Source organism: Hibiscus syriacus, unplaced genomic scaffold (assembly GCF_006381635.1).
Source record: "Hibiscus syriacus cultivar Baekdansim isolate YM2019G1 unplaced genomic scaffold, ASM638163v2 tig00112225_pilon, whole genome shotgun sequence".
Taxonomy (NCBI): Eukaryota; Viridiplantae; Streptophyta; class Magnoliopsida; order Malvales; family Malvaceae; genus Hibiscus; species Hibiscus syriacus.
The window spans coordinates 388365-407323 of NW_024063273.1; the positions used below are offsets into that span (position 1 = coordinate 388365).

Sequence of the window (18959 nt, forward strand, 5' to 3'; positions counted from 1 at the left end):
AATGATTTTGATTTTATTTAAATAAATTAATGCATTTACTTGTCTTTAAAACTCTCAAAATAATTCTCATCTTTCTTTCCTTAAATTTATCATTAAATTTAATAAATACTAGTTATAATTATAATACAATAATTTTACTATTTGGCCCCATTTTTGACGCCCCTGCGGCCCCGCCACCCTGTGAAATGATACAATATTATCATTATTATCACATCCAAACTCCAAATGCGACATCGTATCATCAATGATAACCGGCCCCTTTGGCTCCATTTTCCTTCTCTTCCCTCGATTTCTCGTCTTTCCGTTTCGTTTCCTTTTCTGCGTTATGGAGTCTGGCCTCATCGCTGGATTCCTCCTTCGATCCTCAACACCGTCGTCAAAACATGAGGCGTTTCTTCTAGTCTTCCTTTAAACAGCGAGCGCCTGCTTTTGTTTCTCATTTCGGAAAAAAACGAAGAAGAAGGATACGAGCGTAGAGCAATGTCTCGCCAACCAGTTATTTCCCCTTTCCCCAAATCCAAAACTCTGGACAACAAATACGTATGTCAATTTCCATATTTCTATTTTTGTTTTCGTTTTTTTAATCCTCCTGTTATTATCCGTTCGTTCGTTTTAGAATCTCGAGAGAACGAACAGAAAATTCGAATTTTGAAATTTGTGCGAAAACGTTGTAGTTTTTTATTAAATAAAATGATTCGGATGCAAATTACTTTTCAATTTGTTGACGGAAAAAAGTTAATTTTGTTTTTTTTTAATTCTTCGAAATTTGGAAGCTAACTTTCTTCCCGCGATCATTTTTCTTCCTTATTTTTTTGTTAATTATTTACTGCAATCTTGAAGTTTCTGTGTTGTGTTATCTTTTTGAATAGATGCTTGGTGATGAAATTGGGAAAGGTGCATATGGGCGTGTTTATAAAGGCTTGGATTTGGAGAATGGGGACTTTGTTGCAATTAAACAAGTTTCTTTGGAGAATATTGTTCAGGAGGACCTCAATGTCATAATGGTTTGATTTTATATTTCTTTTATTTCTGAAATTTAACTGCTTAAATCAATATGTGGTTTTGCTAGTTCACTAGTATTGCCTGTAGATAGGATTTAGCCATGTTGGTCTGCACATTAGTAGTTATGTCCATCTGTTAAACTGCAGTCAGGTTCTGTCGCTTTCTACTACTTTTTTTGTTATAGGTTATACTATGTTTTCAGGCATTTTGATGGATGAAAGATTATTTGAAAATATATTTTTGGGTTGATCTGGTTCTTTGTTTTTATTATGTTTTCCATTAATTTTTATTTGACAAAAAGAAGCAATCTAACTTTGTTTTTCATGATACTCTATAGTCTGTTCCCTGGATATATAAAGCTTGATTTATTTTGATAAGCTTTTTTCGTATCAAAGCTACTTATGAATCGCTACACTTAAAAGTGTATTTGTCTTGATCACTTTCAAAAACCTGCTCATGTACATCAGTTACATCTTATTAACAGAAAATCTTAAGTGTAAGCAATTGGGAGTCTGGATTTTAGTATTTGAACATCTTCTCAGTACTTATTAATTGCTTTTAATGAATATGCAAATGTTTTCCAGGAGTTAATAAAATTGCCTTGTCCCAAAGAAATCTGCTGTTTTATTCAGAGGGCATTTATCATTCTAGTCCTTTGTTACTTTGTAGTTAACTTATATGTCCAATATTCTCTAAAAGTTAGGTGATAGACATGTACAATCGAAACAATTTTTTATTTTTTCTGTATTCATATTTGGTCCATAGGAATGCTACATTTGAAGCATGCATTTACTATTTCTAGTTTCAGTAGCCTTATGAGGCTGACAAGTTTCTTTTTTCTTTTGAATGATCTTGGCCGGTGGAATGGCTTAACATTGCAGCAAGAGATCGATTTATTGAAGGTAACTTTTTTAAGTATTGGTGCTTTTTGGACTTTTCCCTTGTTGTATTGCTACCTCAAATTGCTCACATGCATATCTGATGGATATCAGTTTTCTGTATGTGCACTAAAGATGTTTCACTGTCTGCTGGCTGTGTTGCAACTGTCTTGCCTAATCCCATTTTGCTGTTTTCCGGTCATCTTCCATTCTCCATGGTAGTTGTCTGCAGCTGGCTGGATAATGCTAATTAAAATTTGAAACTCTTTGCAGAATTTGAACCATAAGAACATTGTGAAGTATCTTGGGTCATCAAAGACAAAGACTCACCTGCATATAATTCTTGAGTAAGCAATCTTACATTGTGATTGGAGTATTCTCTGAGCTGTTAGGAACTTGTAGTTACTGCTTTTACATTTCCATAGGTATGTGGAAAATGGTTCACTTGCAAACATTATCAAGCCAAATAAATTTGGGCCGTTTCCAGAATCTTTGGTGGCCGTTTATATTGCTCAGGTTTGTTTTTATTTCTGTATTTATTGCTTCATTTTGCCGTAAAGTATCATTGAATATGCTACTTGTTAATCAGGTTTTGGAAGGTTTGGTTTATCTACATGAACAAGGTGTTATCCATCGGGATATTAAAGGTGCTAATATTCTGACGACTAAAGAGGTAACCCAACAACTATTTCTATATCCTTAGTGAGTTTTATTTACTATTTCAGGGTCATTTTTTAGTGATTATATTGTGATAAATTTGAGCATGGCGACAGAGATACCGTTTGACCTCCTTAATATTCGGCTATCTAGACAAGTTAAATTTGAATTCATATTGTTTCCTTTAACTTTGGCTAATTATGTGATGAAAAATATGCTAAGATAAATGAAATTGAATTGCTTTACTTTCCTTGAGTGAAACACCTGCAGAATGCTGAATTTTGGGCCATATTTTATTGCCTCACCTCAGGGTCCTTGGTTGTGCAGATTCATTATGTTTTATCTTCACAATTTTGTGTTCAGATTGGTTTTGATAGTTGTGCCGTTAGGTGTGGAGTGTGGACTCTCTTGGTTTCCCCCCCAACTTACCCTTGACTTAATTTCTCTTTTCAGGGTCTGGTGAAACTTGCAGATTTTGGTGTTGCAACGAAACTAAATGAGGCTGATGTTAACACACACTCAGTTGTTGGAACACCATATTGGATGGCCCCAGAGGTACTGATAATTGGAATGTGGCTATTAATTGTCTATCCTGTTACTTTTCTCCTGTGTTTGTTATTTTAGGTATATATTGGATGCTTTTCTTACAGGTTAAATTATATTTCAGGTGATTGAAATGTCAGGGGTTTGTGCGGCTTCTGACATTTGGAGTGTTGGCTGTACTGTGATTGAACTCCTTACATGTGTGCCTCCATACTATGATCTCCAACCTATGCCAGCTCTCTTTCGGATTGTGCAGGTTTGTCTATATCTGTGCAGTTTACTTTGTTCAATATATAATCATAAGAGTAAATTCTTCCTATCTGAGTTTCTCTGTTTCTTTCTATCCTTTATGGACCCTCCCTATTGTTCACATTCCATATTTGCATGTTTTTTTCACTGCTGGAGAAAGCTTTAGCAAGTTCATTTTTTGCCTTGTCTTAAATTGTTCTTCTTTATACATATACATGTGTGTTTTTTCAATATGTGTATCTTCCTCTCAGGATGAGCATCCCCCAATACCTGATAGCCTATCTCCAGACATCACTGATTTTCTGCGCCAGTGCTTTAAGAAGGTATGGAAGATGAATGAAGCTCCAACTTTGTAAATTATTGTCTGACCTTTCTAAAGCGTGTCATGCTGCTCATGCATGAGACAGACATGCTTGGTTTTGCAACGAATAGAATACTCTTAGTTATTAGTCAGGAAAGATCCATTTTGATGGGAATGAGACTTCTTTGGATCTTGTAACTTTGGCATCCATGAAGACCAAAAGCAACTGGTGACACTCTTGAAGTTATACAATGAGTAGTGAACATTCTTCTAGCCATTAGATCTTGAGATGGGAGCCACCATCAAGATGAAATAAAATTAACAAAATGGAAGTAAAATATAATATCTTGATAAATTTCATACTCATTGAAAGTCATGTGGCTAATAGAATATATGGCCTTCCATCTTTGTCCTTAGCTTATAAGATAACCACTCGAGTTTAGTGGACGTCAACCAATGTGATGATTGTTGCTGATTAGACCATCACAGATCTTGGAAAGTGATTCTTTTCTTGCTCTAAAATGGATCAACAGCCCGGAATTGTGCCCGGTTCTCTATGTTGACTTGATCAAAGAAATTCAGAAGACAGTGTTGCAGTTTAGTGTTTCTCTTAGGCATATTAGCAGATGTATTAATGGGGAAGCTGACTGTTTAGCTAAATCTGGAATAGGTTAGTGAGTGCTGAGGTTGTGGCTTGGTGAGTTTGGGGTTTCAGGGTTGTTGTAAGTCGGCTTTGTTTGTGTGTGTCGGTCTGGTTGTATTTCCTATGTTTGGTAATAAACTATGGGCACCCTTTTCCCTTGCCTTTGGTTATTGTGCTTTTTCAACACAATAACTAAGAATGGGGTTTTTAATGGGGCCTATTTCCTATCAAAAAAAAATTTGTTAACTTGTTAAATGAGGCTTCATTTATTTTTCAGGATGCCAGACAGAGGCCTGATGCAAAAACGCTTCTTTCTCACCCTTGGATACGGAATTGCAGACGTGCTTTGCAGTCTTCTTTGCGTCGTGGAACCATTAGGTATATATGCTACAGTAGGCGTGTGTAATGTATTTTGGGAGTTTCCTTGGGATTTTGTCAGTCTATGTGGTCTCCCTTATCACCTAGACACCTACAATAACTGATCTGATCGAATAATCAGAGTTCTGATTGATTTTAATCTAAACTATTTTTCACATCTATTTGTGTGCTTAGGATTTTTTTTTTGTTTTACAAGATATCTACAATTTGTTTTTGCTTTTTTATTCTTTATTTTAATCATGCAAACAATATATCGGTTGATGGATGTAATATTTATTTTACATATACATGCTTTGTTGTCAGCCTTACATCTTGTTTTACTCTTGCACTCTTCTTTGAGGTGTTTTATGTTGCCATATTTTGTTCTGAAAGCCAGAATGTAGTTCAATTTTCGTACTAAATTATGAGGACATATCTGCTTAAAAATATTTCTACTATAAACTTGCTACGCATGCTACAAGTGGCTTTAGCGTTATATTCATTTATATGATACGTTCCTTTGTTCTGACTTGGCATTAATATTGGCCTTTTTCCCTTCATATTTTAAGCAGCTCATAAAGATATTAAACACCCTACATTTTGCTGCTTTGCAGGGTTGACAACCCAATACCTTTTAACCATTTCACTTTGTGTTCTGTTTACTCCTATTTTATCTCATGATCATTTATTCCCTGGTTCTCTGTTCCTTGGTAGAAACATCACGGAAGATGTTGCAGCAGATGTAGAAACCTCTAATGCAGATAATAAGAGTACCGAAGAGAATCTTCCTGCGGAGAAAGTAGAGGCATCTGAATTAGTGAGAACTTCTTTGGCCTTTACCTTTTTTTGGTAGCAAGCCTTAGCTGAAGTTAAAATTTACAAGAGAAATATCTATCAAAGAAAATTTGAAATTGATAATGTTCAAGTGTTTTGAAGACCAATGTTTAGTTTTTCAGATAGACTGATGCAAGAGGATGTTGATTTTCTCGCATTAATGAATTAATCTTTTGATTGTCAGAGCTCTCGGAAAGAGGTATCGTCAACGAAGGCTACAGATCGAAGCAAGTATGATCATGATCATTCTGCAGATAATACTCCGAGTGAAGGAAGGATGAATAATTTAGATGATGATCTACAATCAGATCAGGTTCTAACCTTAGCCATTCATGAGAAACCATCATTACAGAGTAGTCCTGGTGGACTCTCTTTTAAGAATGTAGTGGCTGCCCTCAGTTCTGGTCAGAATAATGAGATATCACATCAAGATGAAGCGATGATGAATGGTAATGTTGGCTCACCATCAAGAGGGAAACATATGGAAAAAGGACAGAGAGGCAACAGGGATCAAATTGATAATGAGAATAAGTCATTGGTTTTTGTACCTATAACTCAGAATGCTGGTCTTCAAAAGGTAGTGCTTCATGCAATGGTGCTAGTTTCTGAAATAATTAAATTGTTAGATTTAAAATATTTATATTTGTTTCCCTTGAAGTTTCTGTTACGCACTGCTCAGACATTTCTATGCATGTTTTCATGTGAGTTCTAAGTTGCATGCTTGTATACTTGTATTGGTTGAATTATCTTGGTTTCTCTTACATCATGAACCATATATCTCTATGAAATATCTTCTCCACTTGTATGGTTTGGTTAAAGAAAAAGAAGAAGCTGTTCTTCTAGATTTTAAAGATGTACAAGGAACTTACCAGCAATTGCATATATTTTTGCATGTTTTCTTGTTGTTGCTTAGATCATATTTATAGTGATGGTTATAATGGTGAGTTTTCTTTTATGCCCTTGGTCCTCTTTTTCCTTTGGAGAATGTTTATTAGTGGTCCTTAAATTTCTGGATTCTTTGAAATATTATCTATGATTCTCTTTTGTAAATCCTCTATCAATTCTATGCACTACTTGTCACATTTTTTTTACCATTCACCTTTGTGACCTTTTTCGGTTTCCTTAATACATTTAAAAGTGGAATCTTACAATTTGACTCCTACATTTTAAGGCTGTAAAACCTTCAGTGACCTCAACTGGGAATGAGCTAATTAGATTTAGTGATCCTCCTGGAGATGCTTCCTTGGATGATTTATTTCATCCATTGGATAAAAACGTGGAGAGAAGATCAACTGAAGCTTCAACGTCTTCATCTGCATCAAATGTGAACCAAGGTATTGTGCCTGATACTGGAAAAAATGACCTGGCTAAGAAGTTAAGAGATACAATTGCTAAGAAACAAATGGAAGAGGAAATGGGTCAGTCAAATGGTGGTGGTAACCTGCTTCGCTTAATGATGGGTGTTTTGAAGGATGATGTAATTGATATTGATGGTTTGGTATGTTAAAAATAATACTTGCTCTGTATGTTTTCAGTGCAATGTTTATGTGATGCCATAAGACATGAACCTCATGATGTTTTCTATTGTTTATTGTGTTGTGGCCAGGATTTTGATGATAAATTACCCGCTGAGAACCTATTTCCCTTACAGGTACCTATCATCACTAGTAAATAGTGACTTAAATTCTTTTTTCTGTAATGGAATCCTCTTATATAACCTGTTTTTTCTTCTTCCAGTTGGGCAATGCACCTTTTATTTCAAAGTGTATTGAGGCTTTCTAATCTACTATTGTTACGATCCTTACTGTAGTTTGGCATCCCGATTCTAATACTTTATTAAAACTTTTATACTGCTCAGCATGTGCAGCATCTTGTTAGAGTTTTGTAATCATATCTATATTGATAGTTGTATTTTCAAAGCTTCTGACTACAACAGGATTTCGGTTCAACTTTGTAGGTTGCTATCATGATTTTTAATGTATACATGTGTCAAATTTATGTATCTGAATCTATCTTCATATTTCATCTCCAAAACACTACAAATTAAAAATTTTACTTCCTGCTATTCTTAAGAGAAGGTTTAGTTGTTCAAGGTTCAAGTTTCTTTTGGTTGCTTTTTTTTTTATAGAAATAGGAGGCCTCATTAAAAACCTCCCTCATAGATAACCCTTTCCTAACGGAAAGGATCAACTAGTGGAGGGAGGAAAAGAGTGCCTCATTTTATTACTATACCAGAATTACATAAGACTTAACAATTACACCAGAAGAGATTACATAAGACTTAACAACTCCACCTATTCAAAAGCCTACTAACCGAAAAATAAAAAACATACAACTATAATCGTACAATCAGCCAATCCCCTTCTTAGCTAAACTATCTGCCTCCCCATTACAAGCCCTTGGAATCAACCTAATTAACACCACCTTTTCAGAAAGGATCAACAAAATTTCTTTAACTAGAGGCAAGATGAAAACAGGAGCCAAAGACGGGGAATGGATCCACTCCACTGCTGACTTACAATCGCTCTCGACAATCAACCTACTGACAGCAAACCAACGTGAAGCCAAAAAAATTTCAATGCCTCTTTTAATAGCCTTTAATTCAGCAACTGGTGGGGGACCTTGACCAATATTCTCTAAAAAAGTCATAAGAGTGCAGCTATTCCAGTCCCTTAAAATGCCTCCAATACCTCCAACCGAGTCGTTTAACCTCACAGCTCCATCAACATTCATCTTCAAGAAATCAACAGGGGGGAGCCAGCAAAGCACAGAATAATCCTTAGTTTTAGGAACAGAAATACCATCAGCAAGTGATGGATCCCCAATGAGCAGATCCTCCTGTATAGAAAATTTAGGATACTTGGCTAGGAACCATTTAGATAACCTAAATCTTACAATGAAAAAGAGAGACAGCCTATCAAGAGTTAATCCTTCAAACACAATCGCATTCCTTACTTTCCAAATAGACCAAATAACGACTCCTGGGATAAACTTCTAAATCAATGAATTCACCCTCAAACTCCCCCACTAGTTAAGTAAAGAAGGAGGGTCCTGTGGTAACACTATAGATAAATCCCAGAAGCTTACCGCTTTATTCCATAACTCCCAAACTACATAACACGTAATAAACAAGTGCTGCACTGATTCCTCATGTTTCTTGCAAAAAGGACAGAGGATATCTTCATCTAAGGACATTCCTCTGTTCACCAACTCCACTTTAACTGCAACTTTCTGATGAGCTAACTGCCAAAGGAAAGCTTCTACACGAGGCGGGGACAAACCCAACCACACCCCTTTTGACCACAGATCACTACCCCCAGCTTCCTTTCCAAGAGCACTCCTGCACGATTTTACTGAGAACAACCCATCACCACATGTAGACCAAGAGAGAAAATCTTCAACCGAATCTGAGAGTTTTATATCCTTCAATTTCAACATCAAATCCATCCATTGATCCAATTCCCAATCAGACAAATTCCTCCTAGTTAGAATGTTCCACACCCAACCATTCAATTCAAAACTTCTAAAATCAGCAACCTTACCCCATTTGTTAGTAGAAAGTGCAATCTTTTGGTTGCTTTTATTTATCCATTATTAATGGATGTCACCCATCTGTCTTGATGTTAAGTTCAATCTCGTAAATTCAAATTTTAAAATCTTTTTATTTAAAATTATAATATACTATTACTGCCACCTTTTGCTGTGTGTGCTGCATTCTTTTCTTTGTCTTCTTTGCTATACAATTTAGTTTAATTGCTGTCTCATGGCAAGTGGATACTCAAACCTATTATTATTTTTCCAGTGCTGATACTCCTATGCTTTGTGAATACTAATTAGGTTATTTTAGGAGTTTTCCCCCCCTTAAGATTTATGAATGAAGTTATATTCCTGATATCATAATGAAAATATATGATTTTATAACTAAAATAATGAATTTGTCCCAGTACTTATCTGATTCTTGGCGTCCTCTCCATGTGTATGTTTTGAATTTCTTTCTGTCGAATTGTTTATTTGGAAATTTTCTTTTATTATTGTTGTTTCTGGTGGAAAGATTTAAAAGCTTATGTTCGTTTTGTGCTATAGGCAGTTGAGTTCAGCAGATTAGTTGGCTCACTAAGACCAGAGGAATCAGAGGATGCAATTGTTACTGCATGTCAGAAGCTCATAGCGATCTTCCGACAGCGCCCTGAACAAAAAGTTGTTTTTTTCAGCCAGCGTGGTTTACTGCCTCTAATGGAATTGCTTGATGTCCCAAAAACTCGTGTATGTTAATAATGAGGCTCTCTTCTTCTCTCCACCCAGACCCCCCACATATTTTTAAAAAATAAATCAAAAAGAAAAAGATAACCTCCCTCTTTCAGTCTTCCTAGCTAGAAAAGGGGTAAAAGAGAAAGTTATTAGATTCGTACCAATGCTTATTGGCTTGGTGAGGACCAACTGACAATGTTAATATTTACTGCAATTGCAGGTTACATGTTCAGTGCTTCAACTTATTAATCATATTGTGAAAGAAAACACTGATTTCCAGGAGAATGCTTGTCTTGTTGGTTTTGTAAGTTCTATGACCATTTAACTTTATTTATTCAAATGTGTCTTGTTGGCTTTGTAAGTTCTACAGCATTTAGCTTTATTTATTCACATGTCTTGTTGGCTTTGTAAGTTCTTCGACCATTTAGCTTTATTTATTCACATATAGAAAAGTGGGCAAGGTGTGCAGTTGCTACACATTTTCTCATAGGCTGGAACCTAAAAGAGAATTCTATTTCATCTTCCTCCCCTCTATGAGGCATCTCCATAGTTTTTAGAATCCTTTGGTTGTAATCTATGTGAGTAAAGTTTCTTGTTTGTATATATGTTTCAGTTGTGTTTTTGTCGCTTTGGATTGATCTTTTGAACTGAAATGCGCTAGGGGAGGGAGAGAGTAATTCTATTGTAGTATTTATACTGTTTATTCACTTTCAAGTTACATTATAGATCCCTTTGGTTATGAGTTTTGCGGGTCCTGATCGTCCTCGGGAAATTAGGATGGAGGCAGCTTATTTCTTTCAGGAGCTTTGTCGGTCAAGGTGTTGAGTCTTCTCCTTTATTTATCTATGTTGCTTAATATCGCTTTTAATTGAGAGAAATGAATTATACCGACCTTATTAATTCCTTCTCTATAGCTCATTGACTTTGCAGATGTTTGTAGCTTGCCGAGGAATCCCGGTTTTGGTTGGCTTCTTAGAGGCTGATTATGCAAAGTACAGGTTCGTGTGCCAGTTTGTTGATGTAATCATAGATGATATGCAATCTAGTGTAAGACAGATAATGACTGTATACTATTTTTGGAAGCTCTAAAACCAATTTCTGAAAATTATTATTCTCAACTTTATGATGCTCTCTATCCCATTTTTTATTCTTCTATCCCTTCTCCCTTTTGAATTTTTATGTTTTTAAATGTTCCAGTGTGTTTGCTTTCTATACTTGAAAAAATGCTCATTTCCTGCTCCTTGCACAGGGAAATGGTTCACCTAGCAATTGATGGCATGTGGCAGGTCTTCAAGCTTCAGCGATCAACCCCGAGGAATGATTTCTGCCAGATAGCTGCTAAGAATGGGATATTACTGAGGCTTATTAATACTCTTTACAGTTTAAATGAGGCAGCTCGACTTGTAGATGGTTCAGTTCAACGACAACATTCTGGTCGATTAGATTCCGGTTATCCTCTGTTTGCCCAGAATGAGATTCCAGTCTCGGTAACTGATCAATCTGATATCCATAAAGTGAGGCATGGAATGACAGAGCATTTCTTTCCAGCTGGAGCAATAGAACTTTCACGGGCTTCAACTTCCCATTCTCAGAGGTCAGATACTAATCTGCCAGATCCACGTTATCTTGCTGTTGATGGCGACAGACCTCGATCTAGCAATGGGACATTAGATGTTTCAGTTTCCGGAGAATCTTCAGCTTCCAAAGAGCAAGATAATTTGGATAGATGGAAACTTGATCCTGATAGAGCAGAGGACCTCAGACGGCAGAAGGTAAGTAACTCTGTGAACAGGACATCTTTGGACAGACCTTCAAATGGATATCCAACTTCAGTAACTACCCCGGTAGAGCAAGTTCGACCTCTTCTTAGCTTATTAGACAAGGAGCCTCCTAAACAGCAATTGGAGTATGTGTGCCACCTGCCGGGGTTGGAGAAACACGAAAGCATACTGCCTCTGCTACATGCTAATGACAGAAAAGTCAACGGTGAATTGGATTTCTTGATGGCTGAATTTGCAGGTACCCATTCATGCTTGATTGATCTGCTGCTCAATGCTTTCTCTAGATGTTAAAAATATGTATGTAAATGGGTGACCGTTTTTCCATAACCGCATTATCATTGGCAATTGGTGAAATTCTTGAGAGATTACACCAGAAATACTAGCTTAACATGAGACATTTTGATTCATGCTGCCTATAAATGGGAGTTGTGCAATTCCACTGAGCTTTTTGTCTGTTAAGACAATTCTTTTACTTATTGAAGGCTGGGAATTTCTTTATGGTTTCAGAGGTCTCCGGCCGTGGAAAAGAAACTGGAATTGTTGATTCTACCCCTAGATTTTCACATAGAACATCGAGTAAGAAATTTGGGCAAGTAGCTGTTAGTGAAGGAACAGCGTTGACATCCGGTATAACTTCTCAAACTGCGTCAGGTGTATTATCTGGCTCAGGTGTTTTAAGTGCTAGAGCTGGAAGTGCAACATCATCAGGGTTGCTTTCCAACATGGTATCGACAATGAATGCAGATGTTGCCAAGGAGTACCTTGAAAAGGTGGCAGACCTACTTCTTGAGTTTGCTCAAGCTGATACAACCGTTAAATCCTACATGTGTAGCCAAAGCTTGCTTAACCGTCTTTTCCAGATGTTTAATCGCATAGAGCCACCTATTCTTTTAAAGGTACCTAAACTATTTTGGCTTCCCGTTCTATATTTTGGTGTGTTTAATCTTCATGCATTCTTTGTACTCACCGCCATTTTTCTTAGATGCTGAAGTGTATTAATCATTTGTCCACGGATCCAAACTGCTTGGAGAATCTTCAGCGAGCAGATGCAATTAAGTATTTGATCCCAAATCTAGAACTCGAATGTGGACCATTTGTATCTCAAATGCATCATGAGGTTTGCCTTATTATCCTTGATCATTATGCTTTATGATGCATTTACTAGCAAATCTCGTATTCTGCTCAAATTATCAGCTGTGATTATTTGAGACTTTAAAGACCTCGTTCAGTCGTTCTTGTGTCTTATGCTAATTTCATAACGTTGTCTGCATTACTTCCCTCTCTCCGTGTTTGGTAGTTATTTCATGGATTTAATTCTAAGTAATGTTGACTGACTTCATTAAATGATATGATGTGTTACCTTCCTTAATAGGGAAGGATGTTTCATTATTGGGGAACAACTATTTTAGGAAAAGGAAAATATTATTTAGTTACAAGTCAGATTTTATTCAAAGCCCTAAAGTGATCTCGATCTCTCTTCTAACGATCCCTGAGGTTTCAGTCTCCCTTTGATGAGCTGAAAGGTTTCAGCCCCCCTTGGATTAGCTGAACTATCAGTCCGAAACACAAGATTATAACATGCTGGCACCCACCAGATGTTTAAGAAAATACTATAAATTAGTTTTTGTGCTATTGATCCTACTAATTATATTATTTATTTCCCTTTTTCATACTCTTTTGCTTGTTGATTGGCATACGAATGTGTAGACTGCAGCTTTAAATCACGAGAGACGAGACATATTTCTGTCTAAAGTTCTGTTATCCGATTATTATTACATTAGGTTGTGTTGAATTTTCACTCTTTGTGCTGGTGCTAGTGGGCAGTGAAATTATAACGATAATGATAATTTCTATATCTTCTGAAGGTCCTCAATGCACTGTTCAACTTGTGCAAGATAAATAAGAGGAGACAGGAGCAAGCAGCAGAAAACGGAATCATTCCACATTTGATGAAATTCATAATGTCAGATTCTCCCTTAAAACAACATGCACTGCCGCTACTGTGTGACATGGCTCATGCATCACGTAATTCAAGGGAACAGTTGAGGGCGCATGGTGGATTGGATGTGTACTTGAGCTTGCTTGATGACGAGATTTGGTCTGTGACGGCGCTAGACTCGCTTGCTGTTTGCTTGGCTCACGACAATGACAACCGGAAGGTGGAACAAGCCTTGCTGAAGAAGGAAGCAATCCAGAAGTTGGTGAAGTTTTTCCAGTGTTGTCCGGAGCGACACTTTGTCCACATATTGGACCCGTTCTTGAAAATTATCACGTACGGGATGCTAAACCCTTTGATTATTTTCTTAGTTCATTTGAGAGCATGCAGTGCATTTATTGATTGGATTATTGATGGTTAAGGACCAATACGACAACATCCTCTGCCATTTCACTGGTATGTATGGAAAATTGGGTTCTAAATTGACACTATTTATTTCTGTGAATGCAGGAAATCGTCCCGTATAAACACAACGTTAGCTGTAAACGGTTTGACACCTCTTCTAGTCTCAAAGTTGGATCACCAGGACGCTATTGCTCGCCTTAATCTACTTAAACTAATTAAGGTCAGTACAATCCTTTCCCATGTCAGAATCTGTGTGCTATCGATTTTGTTTACAAATCACTGGTCTATTCCAGAACCTTCAATCAAAATTTGTGTCTCGAGGTCCATTAAGGTGGTTCGTTTTCTTGTTAACTACCATTAGGAAGCTCCTTGAATCGAGCTAAACAAACAAACGTGTTTCCCTTTGTTAATCATTTAAGTGGGAGAAACCGGTGGGTGGGAAATGTACGCCATTATTGTTTGTTCCACCTTTACTGTGCCGTTTGAGTCAGAAAATATATTTAGATAGAAAAGGAAAAATTAGGGATGACAAAAAACTCGTGAATTCTAACTTGATCCGATCTGATAGTATCAGATCGTTTTTAATGGGATCTGGGTTTCAGGTCGGTTTTATTGTTATAGTATTAAGTTGGTTTGGGTCGGTAAAAAAAAAACTCGCCCTTTGCCATCCCTATGAAAAATAGGAGTAGTTTACGAGTAGAGAATATTGTTTTAAGACCTTAGTTTCATGCCAAAAGTTGTTTTACTGTACTACAGTATTGATGCAAGGATATATTATTAACTCGAGCACTTGAAAAGAAACCAGTATCATTGTACAGTTTTGTGGTTCATAACTTGTACCTTAGTGATGCATTAAGATGAGGTTTATCTTGAATGATTTCGATCTGATTTCTTCTGGTGTTGGCAGTCGGTTTACGAGCACCATCCACGACCAAAACAATTGATCGTTGAGAACGATTTACCACAGAAGTTACAGAATCTAATCGAGGAACGGAGAGACGGGCAGCGTTCCGGAGGCCAAGTGTTAGTGAAACAAATGGCGACTTCATTGCTCAAAGCCCTTCATATTAACACCGTCTTGTAAAAAAAACCTAACTGATTCCTCCCTCCTGTGTATACGTTTTATTCTTTTAGGTAGGCAATGGCTTGGTTTACACATTTTTTTTAATCTTTTTTCTAATTTTTATTTTTGATCAATTATTTGGTCACGTATAGATTGCCAGCAGGGTATAGGAAATGATAAAATGGCTTATTTTAAAGGGTAAAATACGTATTTAGTGTTTAAACTATCAATCATTGAAGTTTCACCGGTACCAGACTGGGCTTCAGCAATCACATCACGACCGTTGATTATCGGCATGACGGCTCTCTGCTGTATCGCCGACGGCTTTTCAAAGCCGTAATTGTAGATTCCACGGAGGAGATCGTCTTTTAGCCCCATCTGACCGAATAGAGTGAAGATAAATCCAGTTAAAAACAATTAAATGGCTACAAAAACAAACGTATATTTGACTCAGAAATAATGAGGGAATCAGTAATCGAACGAAGTAGAAGACTAGTGTAGTGTTGAGATACCTCAGGTAACTCATGCACGTGGGTTGAAGCAGCTCGTGCATATCATGCATGTGGGTTGAAAAGCAGCTAATGAATGTTAATTAGTCTGCATATGGAGGCTGTTAGGAAACGGTTTTAAGAGTTGTTAGAGTTTGTTATAATTGAGCTATAAGTAGTGGAAATAGGTGATGTGTAAAGCAAGTTAAATCAATAAACGTTTTCTTGTTTCTTCTTGAGATTTCTAAGCTTTGCATTTCTGCAATGCTTGAAATGTAGGAAACTAAAACGGCCACACTAACAACATGGGTAAACTCAGATCAGCACATAGGGGCAGGAACTCGATCGAACCCCACATCTTGAAGCTAAACAAAAACGGTACAATCGACAGTTAAAATGGGATAGCCTCCAGTGAAGGAGTAATAAGGGACGAGAATGGGGAGTGGAAAGTAAACTTTCACAAGTCAAACAGGGCATGTTCTGTTCTAGAAGCGGAATTATGGAGAATGTTCGAAAGTTGCACGGGAACCGGAAATTGACAATAAGGATGCATGCAAATGACTAATGAGAGAACCATTGGGAAACTCGAGTCAACGCTCTGGATACACACAGATGGAATGTTACGAAAGGAATAGGAAGTAATAGCCATCCATATGCATCGTGAAGGAAACAAAGTGGTTGATCGAATGGTCAAACTGAGCCAAACGAAAGACACTCAGTGCTGCGTATTGTCAACACCACTAGCAGTCTGCTACAAACTAGTATTAGAAGAAGGCAGAGATAAGATAGTTTAGATTATTTGTTTAGTAAGTGCTGTTAGTTAAAAAAATGTTTACATTTCATTTTGTTAATGGCTTATATAATTTTTAATTTAATTTTATTAGTTTAATCAGTCGGTCCGATTTAGTTCCGCCAATTATAGTGTAGTGTTGTTAGCTTCGCTTCACCAAAAAGCTGAAAACCAAATAAATAAGTAATGATAAAAGTTGCCAATTGCTATGATGTGGACCTTACTCGAATGATGTTAAAATTCTTTGTAGTTTTTGTAAAAGCAACAGACAGTGGTGGGTGGGAGCCATGGGCCACAAATGGACAATAGTAAGACACACTATCAATGGTGTGCTTAAAAGACTTTTAAGGATAGATTATGAAAGCAACAATTCATATAACAATTAGCTAATTATCATTCATCAAAACAGTTGTATGAAATTTACATATATTTGAACTGGATTTCACTTAATTGTTTATTGAGATTGAACATTTGTAAAATCCAACATTATCTTTATCGTATGTGTCGGAAGAATATGTTTCTTTCGAATATAATTTTATTTAAATATCGTCTTAATAAATAATTTAAAAAATAATATGTAAGTATAAAGATTAAATACAAATCAAACGATTTTAATAGTTAAAATTTAATTGTTGTTTTAAAGGTCTCAAGCACAACTTTTGTAAGAATGTTAAATATTATATTATCAAATACTTGAAAAATCTTAGAACAAATAATACTAAATAATCAACTGCAACTAATAAAAAAGTGTAAATTACGTATTTAATACTTAAATTATCAATTTTAATCCATTTTACTACTTAAATTTTTACCTTTTTTTTAAATCATATATAAAGTTTAGCTTTTGTTTTATTTTAACACTCAATTTAAAATTTAATATTAATATAAAAAATTAAAATTTAAATACTAAAATAAACCAAAATTGATAGTTTATATATTAAATGCGTTACTTTTTTAAAATCGTGATATTAAAATAAAATAAAAATTAAATATTAAGTATGATTTAAAAAAATTAAAAATTTAAGAAAATTGATCAAAATTAATAAAAAAAATACAAAGGCCAATAATTGAGTATTGGGAGCAATGATCTTACAATGTCACGTAGAGAGACCAAGTCCGAATTCATGTAATGAACGGACAACTATGCCCCCAAAGGACAAAACAAAAAACAAAGAGCAACAACAATAGTGGAATTGAGCTGGGACCCATGTTAAATGGGAAAGTGAAAAGTACTTTACCGTTTTGTCCCCATGGTCCCCCCATTGGCTGATTTGCTTCCAGATAAGCACGCCGTCTGTGATGTTCATATTTTCGGCTATACCTTTTGCTCCTTAAACTATTTGACTAAGAAAATTTAAATACTTTTACGATTTCTAATATTTAAATTTAAAATCTTTAAAAATAACGAATATTTGTTTAATCATTGAAATAATTTAATTAATATAAAATTAAAATAAACTATATATGAGAGAATTAAATTACACAATAATATTTATTTTAATATGCAATCTTTAAATATTATGAAATAATGTAAATTTTATAAATAATTATAAAAAGATCATTAAAATTTGAAAAATAGAATATTTTTTCACTTTTGCTTTAATTTTATAATGATAGTTATAATTTTCTTCTGGATAAGGTCAGAAAAACTCGCTTCTAAATCTCGTGAAGTTTTTCTTTTTATCGTGATAAAATCTCTTTTGGACACTAGCAATGATAAAGTCACCATTTTCAGAAAACAGCTATCCGGTTTTGCAAAACCACTTATCCTCTACCCTTCTATAAATAAAGTTCCCGTTTCCAGCTGCCTTCCTTCATCACAGTTTCAATATTAAAAGAAAGGGGAAAGAAAAACTCGAGTAGAAGAAAATGAGTTACCTTAACCGAGTTTGGATGGCGACGAGCGTGGCGCTGGTGCAAGGCCGCGGCGAGAACCGAGCTCAAAAGTGGAAATCGGGCATCAATTTTCTCCGACGGGGCCAAAGGAGGCTCTTCGACGGGACACATTCGGATTTGCGGCCGATTTCCGGTGCCATCGGATCAGATCTTTACGGGATGGTTGGGAACCGGGAAGGTCAAGCCGATGAGTCGATCCGTCGAGTCATGTATCTTAATTGCTGGGGCCAAGGATGAGGGATCGCACCTTCTTTGTTCTTCGCCTTTTTTCAATTCCCAACCCTAGAAATCAAGAGGAAATTAGAGGGAAAGGGTGTGGAAGATGTTAATACAAAAGAAGAATTCGGAGGTTTAAGGATCGAGGATCAATGGGAGAAATCATGAATACAAAGAACGCTGTAATTTTTTTGTTTTTTGTTTCAATAAATTTCTCTCCAGATCTGTGTATATACATGACCGTCCAGTTGGGGTTTGAATAAAATTCTAGTTTAAAAGACAGAAAGGAGCCACTGTTTTTTGCCATGCATGATGCACCAAAACATGTATCGGGACGATCCAAGTATAATGCTTGGAAATTGATTTCAACCAACAAAAATATATACTAAAATCCAGTTGATCTTTCAGTTTTATAATGAAATAATACCAGATGACATCTAGCGGTGTGATTTCGCGTTCACACAGCTATTTCGGATAATATCGATTTCGAATGGCGTTGCAATCGCGAAATAACCGCTGTTATAGTATTAACGGTCTGCTATTGGTATGATTCCGTATTCACATTGCTATTTCGGACAATATTAGTTTCAGATGGTGGGACACCGTGAAATAGAGGAGATAGCGGTCCACTATTTAAAACCTTAGGTCGACCGTCGTCATCTTCAATAAAAG

General features: G+C 36.1%; 1 protein-coding gene across 2 annotated transcripts; it reads left to right on the plus strand.

The window, feature by feature from the left end:
- Window positions 1-275: 275 nt before the first annotated feature.
- LOC120176023 (MAP3K epsilon protein kinase 1-like) lies at window positions 276-14992 on the plus strand. 2 transcript variants are annotated; one of them, XM_039182536.1, is made up of 24 exons: window positions 276-540; window positions 870-1004; window positions 1884-1904; window positions 2154-2227; window positions 2306-2396; window positions 2470-2553; window positions 2991-3092; window positions 3205-3336; window positions 3581-3652; window positions 4551-4652; window positions 5343-5447; window positions 5649-6041; window positions 6636-6962; window positions 7071-7115; window positions 9548-9727; window positions 9933-10016; window positions 10439-10530; window positions 10627-10710; window positions 10962-11731; window positions 12001-12389; window positions 12476-12610; window positions 13359-13765; window positions 13940-14054; window positions 14742-14992. In XM_039182536.1, the coding sequence occupies exons 1-24, from the start codon at window positions 481-483 to the stop codon at window positions 14916-14918; spliced, it is 4176 nt and encodes a 1391-aa protein (XP_039038467.1). In that variant the 5' UTR covers window positions 276-480; the 3' UTR covers window positions 14919-14992. The 2 variants fall into 2 exon arrangements, with proteins under 2 accessions (XP_039038467.1, XP_039038468.1); XM_039182537.1 differs by lacking the exon at window positions 276-540 and having other exon boundaries at window positions 876-978; window positions 14742-14918.
- Window positions 14993-18959: the final 3967 nt, after the last annotated feature.

What these genes read in the sequence shown, in the direction of transcription:
- LOC120176023 (XM_039182536.1), top strand. Translation starts at nt 481, where the DNA reads ATGTCTCGCCAACCAGTTATTTCCCCTTTCCCCAAATCCAAAACTCTG. An exon ending in AGGACCTCAATGTCATAATG is followed by an intron (nt 1,005 to 1,883) that starts GTTTGATTTTAT and finishes TTAACATTGCAG; the next exon opens with CAAGAGATCGATTTATTGAA. An exon ending in AGAACCTATTTCCCTTACAG is followed by an intron (nt 7,116 to 9,547) that starts GTACCTATCATC and finishes TTTGTGCTATAG; the next exon opens with GCAGTTGAGTTCAGCAGATT.